Genomic DNA, 11,465 nt, shown 5'->3' with positions numbered 1-11,465 from the left:
CCCTCCGTGTATTACCCATCCACAAAGCCCTGTCTGTGACCCACCCCCTTCCTAAGCCCAGCCTCTGGGTGGATCCCCAAGTTTCTTTCCTGCCCCCCCCCAGCGCATGCGCATGCATGTTCCACCCAACCACGGTACCCATCAGCCAACCAGCCAGGTCCTGGAAGCCCCGCCCAGCATCCCAGCAGCAGCCGGAAGTCCCACCCCCAGAGCCCCACCCAGCCCCTCCCCGCCTTCCCTCCTCTGCCTCCAGCCCGCGTGCAGGAAGAGATCGACGCTCGCGACAGCCCACGCTGGAGGACCGCGCGGCCACGCCCTACGCCGACGCCGTGATCCACGAGGGGCGGTGCTTCGCTGACGTCATCCCCATGAACCTGCCGCACCGCGTCATCAAGGACACGGCCTTCCGCGGCTTCCTGATACCCAAGGTGTGCTAGGCACCTGGCCCACGACGTCCCGCGCTTACAGCTGGCCGTGGGCTCCCTAGGACATGGCCACCAGTGCCCTAAGGCCTTAGCAAGGAAGCATCCCAAGCCCTAGCATTGCAGCTCTGAGAGCCTTAAATCTACAACTGCAGCCTCTTCCCAGGACCCCATCTCACACCCGAGTGCACTGGGGCCTGTCCTTAATCGCACACCCCTTTCCTGCCCTAGACCTCCTTCTTGGAGCTCATCTTTCCAATCCACAGGGTTTGGGACTTAATCCTAGTGGCCCAAAACTCTATCCTCAATTCTCCCCTTCCCAGGAATCGAACAGCTGCTTACACAAGGCAGAGGGGTGAAGGCCCCATTCCTTCCTCAGACACCACCACACACACCAGCATCACTGGGAACCCCAGATGAAGATGGAGTCCAGTGCCCTACCCTCACCTCCTTTACAACTCCCCAGGAATTCCAGGTCTGTAAAGTGGAAATGTCAGCTTGCACAACACTGACCCCTTCTGGTCTGTACAGGACACAGACATCATCACCCTCCTTAACACCGTGCACTATGACCCCAGCCAGTTCAAGACACCCCTCGAGTTCAATCCTAAGCAAACCTAGATGCCAATCAGTCCTTCAAGAAGAGTCCAGCCTTCATGCCCTTCTTAGCTGGTGAGACACATGAGTCAGTCTTCCAAGCCTTAGGGTTTTGCTTCTTTGTTGTTGTTGGTGGTGGTGGTGGTATGGTAGTGGTAGTATTTGTGCCAGTAACTGTGGTTTGAACTCAAGGACTTGTGTTCTCACTGGGTTTTTCCCTCAAAGCTGGCACTTTAGCATTTGAGTCATAGCTCCACTTTCAGCTTTTTGCTGGTTAATTGGAGATGAGCATTTCATGCAGTTTCCTGCATTGGCTGCCTTTGAAACAGGATCCTCAGATCTCATTTTGCTGAGTAACTACAGCCCTAGTTCTAATTTAACTCGGTATCTCCCTTGCTTTTCCATCCCACCCCATGCTTATTTATCCTTGAATGCAGGTAAGATAACTCTCTAACTCTAAAGTAACTTAAAATCTCTGCCACTAGGTGGCGCAATTGAAGTACTGCCAGCTTTGGTGCTTTGTTTTGGTTCAATTCTGCCTTTAGCGGGAAAATTCCCATTTACTTTGTATGAAGAAAAATCATAAATGACCATATTGACTAGTGTGTGCCAGTTGCTGCTTGCGAGGGATTACCAGGGAAGTGACTAAGAGCTAGGCTCACAGCTGGTCACCCAGAGGGTTTGCACCTCACTTCTGTCCTGTGTAGCCCTTGGATTTGTTACTTCCCTTCTCTGAGCCTCAACTCCCACACCCATAAAATGCAGATAAGTTAGGTCCTAGTGGCTCACACTTGTACTTTGGAGGCTGAGATCTGGAGGATTGTGGTTTGAAGCCAGCTAGGACAGGAAAGTCCATCAGGCTCTTAACTGTAATTAGCCATCAGAAAAGCTAGAGGAAGAGCTGTTGTTCAAGTAGTAGAGAGCCAGCCTTGACTACACTCTGGAGCTGAGTTCAAGCCCTAGTCCCAGCACACGCACACACACACACACACACACACACACACAGCCCAGAAATTGTGCCTTTTCCAAGAACACAAAAGTTAGCTCTGACACTACCAATATTTGAACCTGGGACAGCTGTTTGAATTTGCATTTGCTCCATTTTCTCCAAGCATCTTTCTACCTCAGGATTTTCCCTGAGAGTTTTGGGGGGCAAGCTGCAGTCTCTCAACCCCCTTGAGTCACTTTAACTCCTCCTGGCCCTCCCCTCTGCCCCCCTGCAGGATGCAGGCTGTGCCAGGGGAGTCAATGGCCAGAATGCAATGCTTCCTCTACTTCACTGCCATCCTGCAGCGTTTCACCTTGCAGCCGCTGGGGGCGCCCGAGGACATCGACCTGACCCCACTCAGCTCTGGGCTGGGCAAAGTGCCCAGGCCTTTCAAGTTGCAGGTGCTCCCGTGCTGACACCCCCACACCTGGAAGCCTGGCCTGGGAGCTTGGTGGCAGGTGTCTAGGGAATGTTCCATCCTCCTCCACTGTCCCTTCCTGTCTGGTTGTCATGTACCCTTCCCATCATCCTATATTTGTCCTGTTCAATTTATCCTGTACATTTATCCACTGGGTTCAGAAATACCGGGGGATGGAAATGCGTCTCCTGTGCCCTGGACCTGCACGATGTGTTCTGTTACTCTTTCCTGGAATTTCCGTATCATTTCCAATCAATTTATCTTTCTAATAGGTTCTAACCTGTCTTGGCCGAATTAAAGATGGAGAACAGAAAAACAAAATGACACGTGTGTTGCCTGTCAATGGTCAGTAACTGTCATTAAGAAAATGAACCAGATACTCAGAAGGCTGAGATCTGAGGATCAGGTTTTAAAGGCAGCCCAGGTAGGAAAGTCCATGAGTCTTATCTCCAATGAAATACCAAAAAGTCATTAGTAAAAGTGTGACACAAATGGAAAGCACCAGCCTTGATCAAAAAAAAAATCTTACAAACAGGGTCCTAAGTTCAAGACTCAGGATGAACACACCCACATGGACTTATCTCAGTTGCTTCCCCCCCCCCCCCCCCCCAAGCAACTTGTGGCTCATGATCCTGAGCAACAACCTACAAGCATCAACCCAGATGTGAGACTCCCCCTCCCTCCTCTGGCTCTTGCCTGCACCACCGCACCTTTCAAAGCTTTCAAAAGCGTCGAGTCCCCACACCTGTGCCCAGCAGATGCCATTGCGCTGTAGGAGGGGCCCAGAATGTGAATCACAATGTTCTCAGGTGGCACCAGCTGGTGCAGTGGCTCCTTACTCAACCCCAAGTGCCCAGAGCTGGCAGCTGTGCATGCTGATGACAAGCTAGGATTTTGGGGTTCTGTGCCCAACTGGGGACTGGAGCTCCAACAGTAAGACTGATGTGATCTAGCAATCCCAGAAACAGAAAATATCTTCCACAGCCTAACATCTCCCACTGCCTCTTTAAAAGTCATGGGGAGGGGCTGGGAAGGTGGCTCAGTGGTAAAGCGCTTGCCTTGCATGCTTGAGGCCCTGGGTTCGATTCCTCAGCACCCATAAGCAAAAAAAAAAGCCAGAAGTTGTGCTGTGGCTCAAGTGGTAGAGTGCTAGCCTTGAGCTGAAGAGCTGAGGGACAGTGCCTAGGCCCAGAGTTCAAGCCCCACAACCGACCAAAAAAAAAAAAGTCATGGGGCTGAGTGCTAGTGGCTCACACCTGTAATCCTAGCTACCCAGGAGGCTGAGATCTAAGGATCACAGTTCAAAGCCAGCCCAGGCATGAAAGTCCATGAAACTCCTATCTCCACTTAGCCTCTAGAAAAACCACAAATGTAGTTGTGGCTCACGTTATAGAAGACTAGCATTGAGCAAAAGAGCTCAGGAACAGCACCCAGGTCCTGAATTCAAGCCCCAGGTTATGGGGTCTGAGGGATGCAGCACAGTACACACCTGTACAGCCCACACAAGGGCCTGGATTTGGGAAAGGTCTTGCGCCAGTAGTGGTGGCCCTCACCTATAATCCCAGTTCTGGAGGCCGAGATGGGAGGATGAGAATTTGAGGCCAGTCTGGGCTGTATAATCTGAGGACGGTGCTCAGTGGTGCTGTGCAAAGCTGACCCTAGCATTGCAAAACTAAGTCTTGGATGGCACCCTCACTGAACACAGCACTCGCTTCCTCCTCCTCCCCTGTCTGCCCACCAGCATCCTGCCCAGTCCCAGAATCAACCACTTCCATTTTAGGCCCACCAATCTGGAAAGTCCCAGATAAGGCCCTCCAGCATTTTTGCCCTGGGTGTGGGTAGCCCCGGGGCACAGTGGTACTCACCTTGCACCCATATCCCCAGAGAGATAGGTGCTCAGAGCTTCCTCTTCCTTCCGGCCATCCTACAGTGCTTCCATTCACCTCACCCCACAATGCAATTCCAGCTTCGGCTGACAGCGCCTGGGGCAAGGCTCCACCTGCCCAGCCTCCCGGGCCCTCCGACCTCCTGCCCCTTTTTGTCAATGAAGTCCTGTACTCATGGAGGGAGTCACACGTGCAGTTCTGAGGTAAACTTTATTTCTTGGCTGGCAGGACTTTCAAACCCATGCTCCTGCTGGCACCGTCGCCCTGCCCGAGCAGGTGGCAGCCCAGTCCGAACGGTGCCATGGCGGGGGGGGGGGTTGGGGAGTCACTTCACATTCCAGGCTGGGGGAGTGGGGAGACTGGAGAAGGTCCCCCCCAACAAACCCTCACCAGCAAGAGGCTGTGACTCACCTCAACCCCAAATCGCGCCTCCTGCCTCTCCACACCCAGCGGAGAAACGGCCAGACCGGGCAGGACACACAGACCCTCTGCTTCACCCCAACAACTGCCCCCGCCCTGCCCCCACCTGGGGCAGCCACAGGCTCATCCTCCTTGGTCCTCGGCCATGCAGTCCTCCACGCCAGGAAGGACAGAGGCAAGCCAGAAGCAGCAGCGGTGGCAGGGGAGTAGAGGGCACTGAGGCTTGGTGGGCTGCCGCCAGGCCCGAGGCTCTCCTGAAGTTGGGCAGGCAGGCGAGCTGTCCGTCCAGGCAGCGCTAGGGCTGACCACTAAGTAGGGGTAGCCGGCTGTGAAACAGGTACTTGAACACCTTTCTGTCCTGATGCTGAGCGGGGAGAGGAGGGGACAGGAGACCATGAGTCACTAGAAATGGCGCAAAGAGGCCAAGGGACAAGAAATGAAGCTGTTGATGGGGACAAAAGGAAACTGGGCTGGCTGTGGGGGGTAGGGGGGAGATGAGAAAGAACTACATGGAGTCAAGACTCAAGGAAGAGGCTAAGTAAGATTGAACATGGTGCTGCTTGCCTATAATACCAGTTACTTGGGAGGCAGAGAGCAGGAGGATTGTACCTGGAGACCAGCTCAAGCAAATGGTTAACAAGACCTCCATTTCAACACATACATCATGCACAGGGTGGCTCACGCCTATAATCCCACCCACTATGAAGCACAGGTAGGAGAACTCAAGCCCAAGGCCAGCCCTGGACAAGAGACCCTAAGTGACAGAATGCCTGCCTACAACGTAGGAGGCCCAGAGTTCACACCCCAGTACCATAAGGGAGAGGGAAGACTGAGAAAGGGCATATAGCTCAAGTGGTAGAGTACTTCTGTAGAGTGTGCAAGACCCTGGGTACACATGCAGAGGCCTGCAGGGTATAGGCACAGGGAGTTTGGGGAGCTAGACAACTGCAAAGAGGGTTGGGGAAGCAGGTACCTAGCTGATACTTGTCTTTGGCTGCTGCCCGCTCCTTGGCATCAAAATACCAGACAGTGATGGCGTACCTGTGAACAGAAATCATAGGTGCAATCAGCGTTCTGCATTCCCGACACCACACAAGGGCAATCAAGTCATTTTAGGGCATTTGGCTGTGTTCCCCCAGACCTTGGCTCAGCATCTCAGCCCACTCTCCTCTCCAGGGTTCTGAGATGCGTGCATGTTCCTAGAAACACAGGTCATACCTGGTGGCGTAGGCTGGCTTCACCTCGTGGGGGTTCCGTCGGTCAGACCAAAAAATGAGCAACCGGTCAAAGAGCGGCTCGATGTTGGCTACCACAGGCCGGCCTTCGGGGAAGATCTGCAGCAGGCCACCGTGCACCTGCAGGCAGGCCAGAGGCAGCGGCTAGCTGAGCCTGCCCAGCGCCTCTGCCATGCACTGTGCCTGCACGCCCACTAGGGGGAGTGCCTCCCCTACCCCGCCCCCCGCCTGGGCTCTTAGAATGAATGACAGCCCAGAGTCCCCATCGCCATGGCAATGGGCAGGAAGCTACTAAAGACAGGAAAAGGGGGAGAATGTACAAGGCAGCCGGGTGGGGCTGGGCCAGCAGCACCATTCCCGGAAAGCGGGGAGGTCCCCCCGCAGTGGGCTGGAAAGGAGGTGCCATTCTCCAGGAAGAGCCTGCGCTGTCCCATGCAGGCTGGAATGGAAAGGACGCCCGCCACCCCCCTCTACCTTGACATCCCAGTTCTGATTCAGGTAATAGATGCAGGTGACGCAGCGCCCGTCGCCGTGGGGATTGTCAACGTGCCTCACGTACCCCAGCCCGTTGCCTGGGTAACAGGCCACCATAGCCTGGCGGAGACAGGGAAGTGGTGTGCTGAGGCCAGGCCGGGACCTTCCCGCCCCCTCCTCTTCCAGGAGTCCTTCCTCATCTGGGGCCCAATTCCAACCAAGACTCTACCCCCACCCAGGTTCATCAGAAGTTTCCACAGCCACCCAGGACACAGAGGGGCTCAATGAGTAACCGTTTGGTTTTTGTTTTTAAATTTTCCTCATCCTACACCTCAGTGAAGCAAAACCCAACTTCAGTTTTTCCAGGTGGACAGGCACCTGGCCTGAGCCCTCACCCTTGGCTGCCGCAGAGTGGAGTCTCCTAGGCAGCTTTGCATTGAGGAGGCCAGCCTCACCACAGAGGCTGCCAGGCTTGACTTAAGGTGGGCCCTGAGTTCTTTCCTTAAAGGACCCCCAGGTAAGTTCTAAGGTGCTGCGATGTGGAGAACCTGTGCCCTTGCCTACAAGAACCTGGCTAATACACATCCACACACATCGGTCTCATCCTCAAGCTCCCACTCCAAACACTCTGCGTGATGCTGGGCATCTCGCTTCAACCCGCCTCACCTACCCCAGCTGTAAAGCAACCTTAGGGTACCTTATTTCAGCAGGAGCATTCAGCCCTGAGAGCACAGAGAAGGTTCCAGATCACCGCACACCTAACAGTCTAGCCTCCCAGTGTGGGCTGCTGCATGCATCCATCTGGCTAGAGTTCCTGCACTCTCCTGACCCCACTCACCCAGGAGCTAAGAGGAAGGTGGCCGGGGTGTGAAGGAGAGTCCTAGGGTTCACTCTCAGGCTTAGCTGTGGGCATCTACTCCACTACCTAAGGCAGTAGAGAGCCCAACCTGCTCTCTGCCTGCCCCAGGATACAGGGAGAAGCCCCCAGAGAAAGCAAGCCCTGGGCCTGACCACGAGAATCAGGAGGGAGAGCCCACCTTGCACAGCTTAGCTCCCTAAAGACAAAAGTGGTCCTGAGAAGCCCCCCACCCCCTTCCACCCCAGGTGGGGCCTCAGCCTAGTTGCTGGGATCATTGAGTCACTGATGAGATGGCAAGGCCCCCCCACCTGGGAATGCAGTCTGAGGGTAGTACTGGACTCTTCCACCTAGAATCTTTCCCTACATTGCACCCCAGCATCCCCAGCCTCACATGCTACGGCCTTCCCTGTGCTCAGTCATGGTATCTACTTCATCCCCACCCCAGGCCTGAACTCCACCAGTGGTCCCTTCCCCCGGTCTCCTTGCCACTCAGGTCACGTGCCACCTTAAGTACTCCACAGCTCTCAACATTAGGCTAGTCTGAAAAATATCCCTAGGGAAGCCCCTGGGGTCAAGCTCCCCTGCCCAGTGCCCAGTACACTTTCTGCCTGCTGACAGCACCCCACCCCCAAGCAAAAACCTCAGCCACAGCCCAGAAACGGCTCAGAGTGGGCAGGTGGGATCAGCAAAGACACTGAAGAGTTATACTATTAGGGACAAGGTGCCAAGAGTACACACACACACACACACACACACACACACACACACACACACAGCGGGGTGGACTTCACCCCGCTGTCTAATTATGTGTGTGAGGGAGGCTCAGGGCCTCCCACCCTGGGCACTCAGCAGTTCTGGTTTCCCCACTTCCTCCTTAGGGATGGGGGGGCGGGGGGGAGCTGACCCTGGGGTACAGCTGCTGAGCCAGGAGAGCCACACTGACTTTGCCAGCACAGGAGCCATGCCCAAGGGAAGGGGTGGGTGCTGGCTATCAAGTAACAGGAGAGGGGCGGGGGATGAGGTCCAGCTGGGTGGGGAGGACACAGGCCTGACTTGGGGGTGGGGAGGCTGGTCTCTGAGCAGGCTCCAGCCTGAGAGGAAAGCCACAAAGACACAATCTAAGATGGGACCTGAGCGACAAGGGAGGACACACCGGGAACACACCTGCTTGTGGAGCAGAGCACAGCCAGGGCTGTCAGCCTGGCATCGCTGGGGCTGAGAAATGGGCACTCCTGCCCCCCACACCTGTCCAACAACAAGCCTGAGACTGGAGGCCAGGACCCTCACAGGCATAGACTAGCACTACACAGCTGGAGCCACAACTCCACTTTCAGCTTTTTTGGTGGTTAATTGGAGTAAGACTCACAGACTTTCCTGTCCCAGCTGGCCCTGAACTGTGATCCTCAGTTCTCAGCCTTGTGAGTAGCCAGGATTACAGGTGAGAGCCACCAGCACCTGGTTATGGCCCCTGGATGGTAGCTGGAGGCCCATGAAGCTTTGACAATTGTCTATGAAGTCCAACTCAATGAACAGTTTTCCTAAAAAGGCCCTAACTCCATAAAAAAAAAAAAAACTACTATTCTACAAGAAAAAGGGACCAAGAAGAGACAAGGGGAAAGGGGGGCGAGAACGAGGAAGAAGTGACAGTCTAGGACAGCTCTGCCTGAACCGAATGCACACACACAATGTCACCCCCAGAGGCTGTCCCAGAGGCAAATGCCACAGTTGGCCCAAGAGCACAAAGTAGCCAGGGGCAAGTGCTCAGATGGCAGGCAGCACCCCCGTCCTCTCCCAGCTCACCCTAACTCCCTCTCCTTGGCCTTCTGGGTCTTCTACCTGAGAGGTAGGATGGACAAGAGAGGCCAGCAGACAGGAACAGATCAGAGGACAGGGCAAAAGGAGAGGGGCAGGGGACAGAGGAAGAAACACTACCCCACAGACTATCCTCTATCCAGGGGCTGTGTGCAGACACCTGGGGTCAAGAACCAGCCACAGCCAGTGCACAGGTGCGAGGCTGTGTGTGTCACCAGCTCTAATCAGGCTTTCCAAAGGATTCCTGCAAGGTTCAGAACACTGTGCCCCAGGCTAAACCTCCGGCTTACAGGTGCATAAAGCAAGGCCCAGAGGGAAGCCAGCGATCCCACAGTTCCCACTGGAACTGACTAAAACCGAACCCCAGAAGCCTGCCTCCGATCCACCCACGCCAGGACTACTAAAGAAATCAAAGGGCTCCCCAGGCCCTCCGTGAAAGCCTCCCACCCAGCCTTACCTTGGTGCGCCCATTGATGACGTAGTTGCCCAGCCGCCCAGCACAGTGGCGGATTACAGCGTCCACGTGGGCCATGAGGGCACCGATGCTCCGGCAGCCTGGCTCGTGGCCTTCCACCCAGACAATCTGGTCCCCGCGAATGCTGCGCGGTGAGATGGCCCGCTGGCTCACCAGCTGCCCATCGCGCAGGCGCCCACCCCACTTCAGCGCCTCCACCTCGGCCAGCACCCGGCCCCCCAGTGCTGCCCCCAAGAAGTTGTCCTTGACGCAGATACCATAGTACCGCATGCAAGGCACAATGTAGTCCAGGGCCAAGCGCTCAGGAGCGCAGGGTAGAGTCTCCTCCCTCAGCCGGGCACTCGCCTCACCGACGCTGCCAGTGCTGTTGCTGGTAGTGCTGGGGCCACTGCCACAGCCTACATCACCCTCTTCCTTTGCCTCCTGGTCCTCTTGCCTGGCCCAGGGCCTCTTGGCAGGTGAAGGTGCATCCCCGCCATCCTCAGCCCACTTCCGTTTAGGGGCCTCAGGCCGGGCACCCTGGGCAGCCAGTCGCTGGCACTCCTTAGTGACCAGGGCCGCTGCACCTTCACTCTGCAGCGGCCACAGCTCACCGCCATCCTGACTACCGAAGCCTTCCCGCAGGGGGCTGGCAGTGGTAACGGTGGCTGTGGCTCTGGAGGTCCCACTGCCAGCCGAGACCTCACCAGCTGCTCCCTTTTGGTGGTAGGAAGGTAGCAGGGGACAGGGCAGGTAACTTTCCACCCCCATCCTGGCTCGGCTAGGCTCTAAGGGCTCTGACACAGACCCTGGCAACTGAGGGAGAGCCTGACTCAGGGACTGTGGCTGGCACGGGCTGTCCATGGCTGCAGTGTCTTCATCCCCCGGGCATGGAGGGTACGGCCCCGGCCCATGATGCCACCCTCCTCCACCACCTCCTCCTCCTCCTCTACTTGCTGCAGCCGGGGGCCGCTGGACCTGGCGTGGGGCAGGGTAAGGCAGGGCCGGCAGCAGGAGCTCCTTTTGGTGCTCTGGGGATGCTTGCTGGCCCCCAAGTCCACTGGTGTCCCTAAGGATGTGAGAAGGGACCGGCTGGGGTTGCTGGAGGGAGAGAGAGAAAAAGGGACATAAGAGGAGCTATGGACAAACAGGTAGGAGATGGTATAGACAGTAGAGAGAGATGACTGGGGACATTAGTGATTTCAAACCCCGGGTACCTGAGTTCAAGTGCAGGGTCAGTCTGAGAATGTGGGGCAGGGCCTGGGAGGAATCGCACACCTGTGACAGGACAGTGAAGGGGAAGAGATGGGATGGCCCAAAGAGAGGACGGCAGAGAAGGGAGGCGGGGAAATAAGATCCAGATCCCAGAGAGGAGGAGGGATCTGGGGCAGAAAAGGAGTGGTTGGAGGGGTGGGCAGGAGGCGGGATCTGTCGGGGAGGGGAGGCTCAAGAAGGAGAAATGGAAGGGGGGGGTCTACAGAAAGAGGAAATGAGGGAATCTAGGGGAAGTCGTCGTAGGTGGAGAGGAGCAGGCACACATAGAGGAAACTGGGAAGTTGAGAGACAAAGAGATCGGGGTTGGGGGTGGGGGGGAGAAGGCAGAGAGGAAAACAAAAACAAAACACCCGAGGGAAGCTGGGAGGGCTGGGCCTGACACGGACAGACAGGCCAGGTGGAGGGGGGGGGGTTCGACCTGTGCCCAACCGGAGGAAGCCTGCTGGAGGGGGGGGCTGGACTCACACCCAGACGGAAGGGAGGTCCTGAGAGGACGGACACACGGAAGGGAAGCGGGGAGGAGGGGCCTACGGCAACCCAGGGGGGTCCGCGTACTCCGGGGACCCGGAGGAGGCCCCGTGCTCCCCGCCTGCCCCCCTGCCCCCCGGGCCTCGGGGCGCGCAGC

The 11,465-nt window shown here is 56.4% G+C and overlaps 2 protein-coding genes across 3 annotated transcripts in view; one reads left to right on the top strand and one right to left on the bottom strand.

Annotated features, from left to right (window-relative positions):
- Window positions 1-2,423, top strand: part of LOC105998029 (cytochrome P450 2F5-like) — an 8,150-nt gene extending 5,727 nt beyond the window's left edge. Inside the window, 4 exon segments of the mRNA XM_013032624.1 lie at window positions 265-428; window positions 954-1,035; window positions 1,038-1,107; window positions 2,243-2,423. Coding sequence (XP_012888078.1) covers window positions 265-428; window positions 954-1,035; window positions 1,038-1,107; window positions 2,243-2,423 — 497 coding nt within the window.
- Window positions 2,424-4,502: 2,079 nt separating this feature from the next.
- The window catches only part of Egln2 (egl-9 family hypoxia-inducible factor 2), a 7,284-nt gene continuing 321 nt past the window's right edge, over window positions 4,503-11,465 (bottom strand). Inside the window, exons 1-6 of one of the 2 annotated variants that reach the window (XM_013032714.1) lie at window positions 10,783-10,850; window positions 9,569-10,666; window positions 6,441-6,560; window positions 5,950-6,086; window positions 5,705-5,772; window positions 4,503-5,095 (exon numbers count right to left, since the gene is read on the bottom strand). In XM_013032714.1, the coding sequence (XP_012888168.1) occupies window positions 5,040-5,095; window positions 5,705-5,772; window positions 5,950-6,086; window positions 6,441-6,560; window positions 9,569-10,429 (1,242 nt within the window). In that variant the 5' untranslated portion in view covers window positions 10,430-10,666; window positions 10,783-10,850 and the 3' untranslated portion in view covers window positions 4,503-5,039. Of the gene's footprint in view, window positions 5,096-5,704; window positions 5,773-5,949; window positions 6,087-6,440; window positions 6,561-9,568; window positions 10,667-10,782; window positions 10,851-11,465 lie in introns of those variants that run through there. The other variant, XM_013032713.1, reaches the window with a different exon arrangement.

This window comes from Dipodomys ordii, unplaced genomic scaffold, assembly GCF_000151885.1.
Source record: "Dipodomys ordii isolate 6190 unplaced genomic scaffold, Dord_2.0 Scaffold156, whole genome shotgun sequence".
NCBI classification, from domain to species: Eukaryota; Metazoa; Chordata; class Mammalia; order Rodentia; family Heteromyidae; genus Dipodomys; species Dipodomys ordii.
This window is presented reverse-complemented; position numbering and strand designations above follow the sequence as displayed.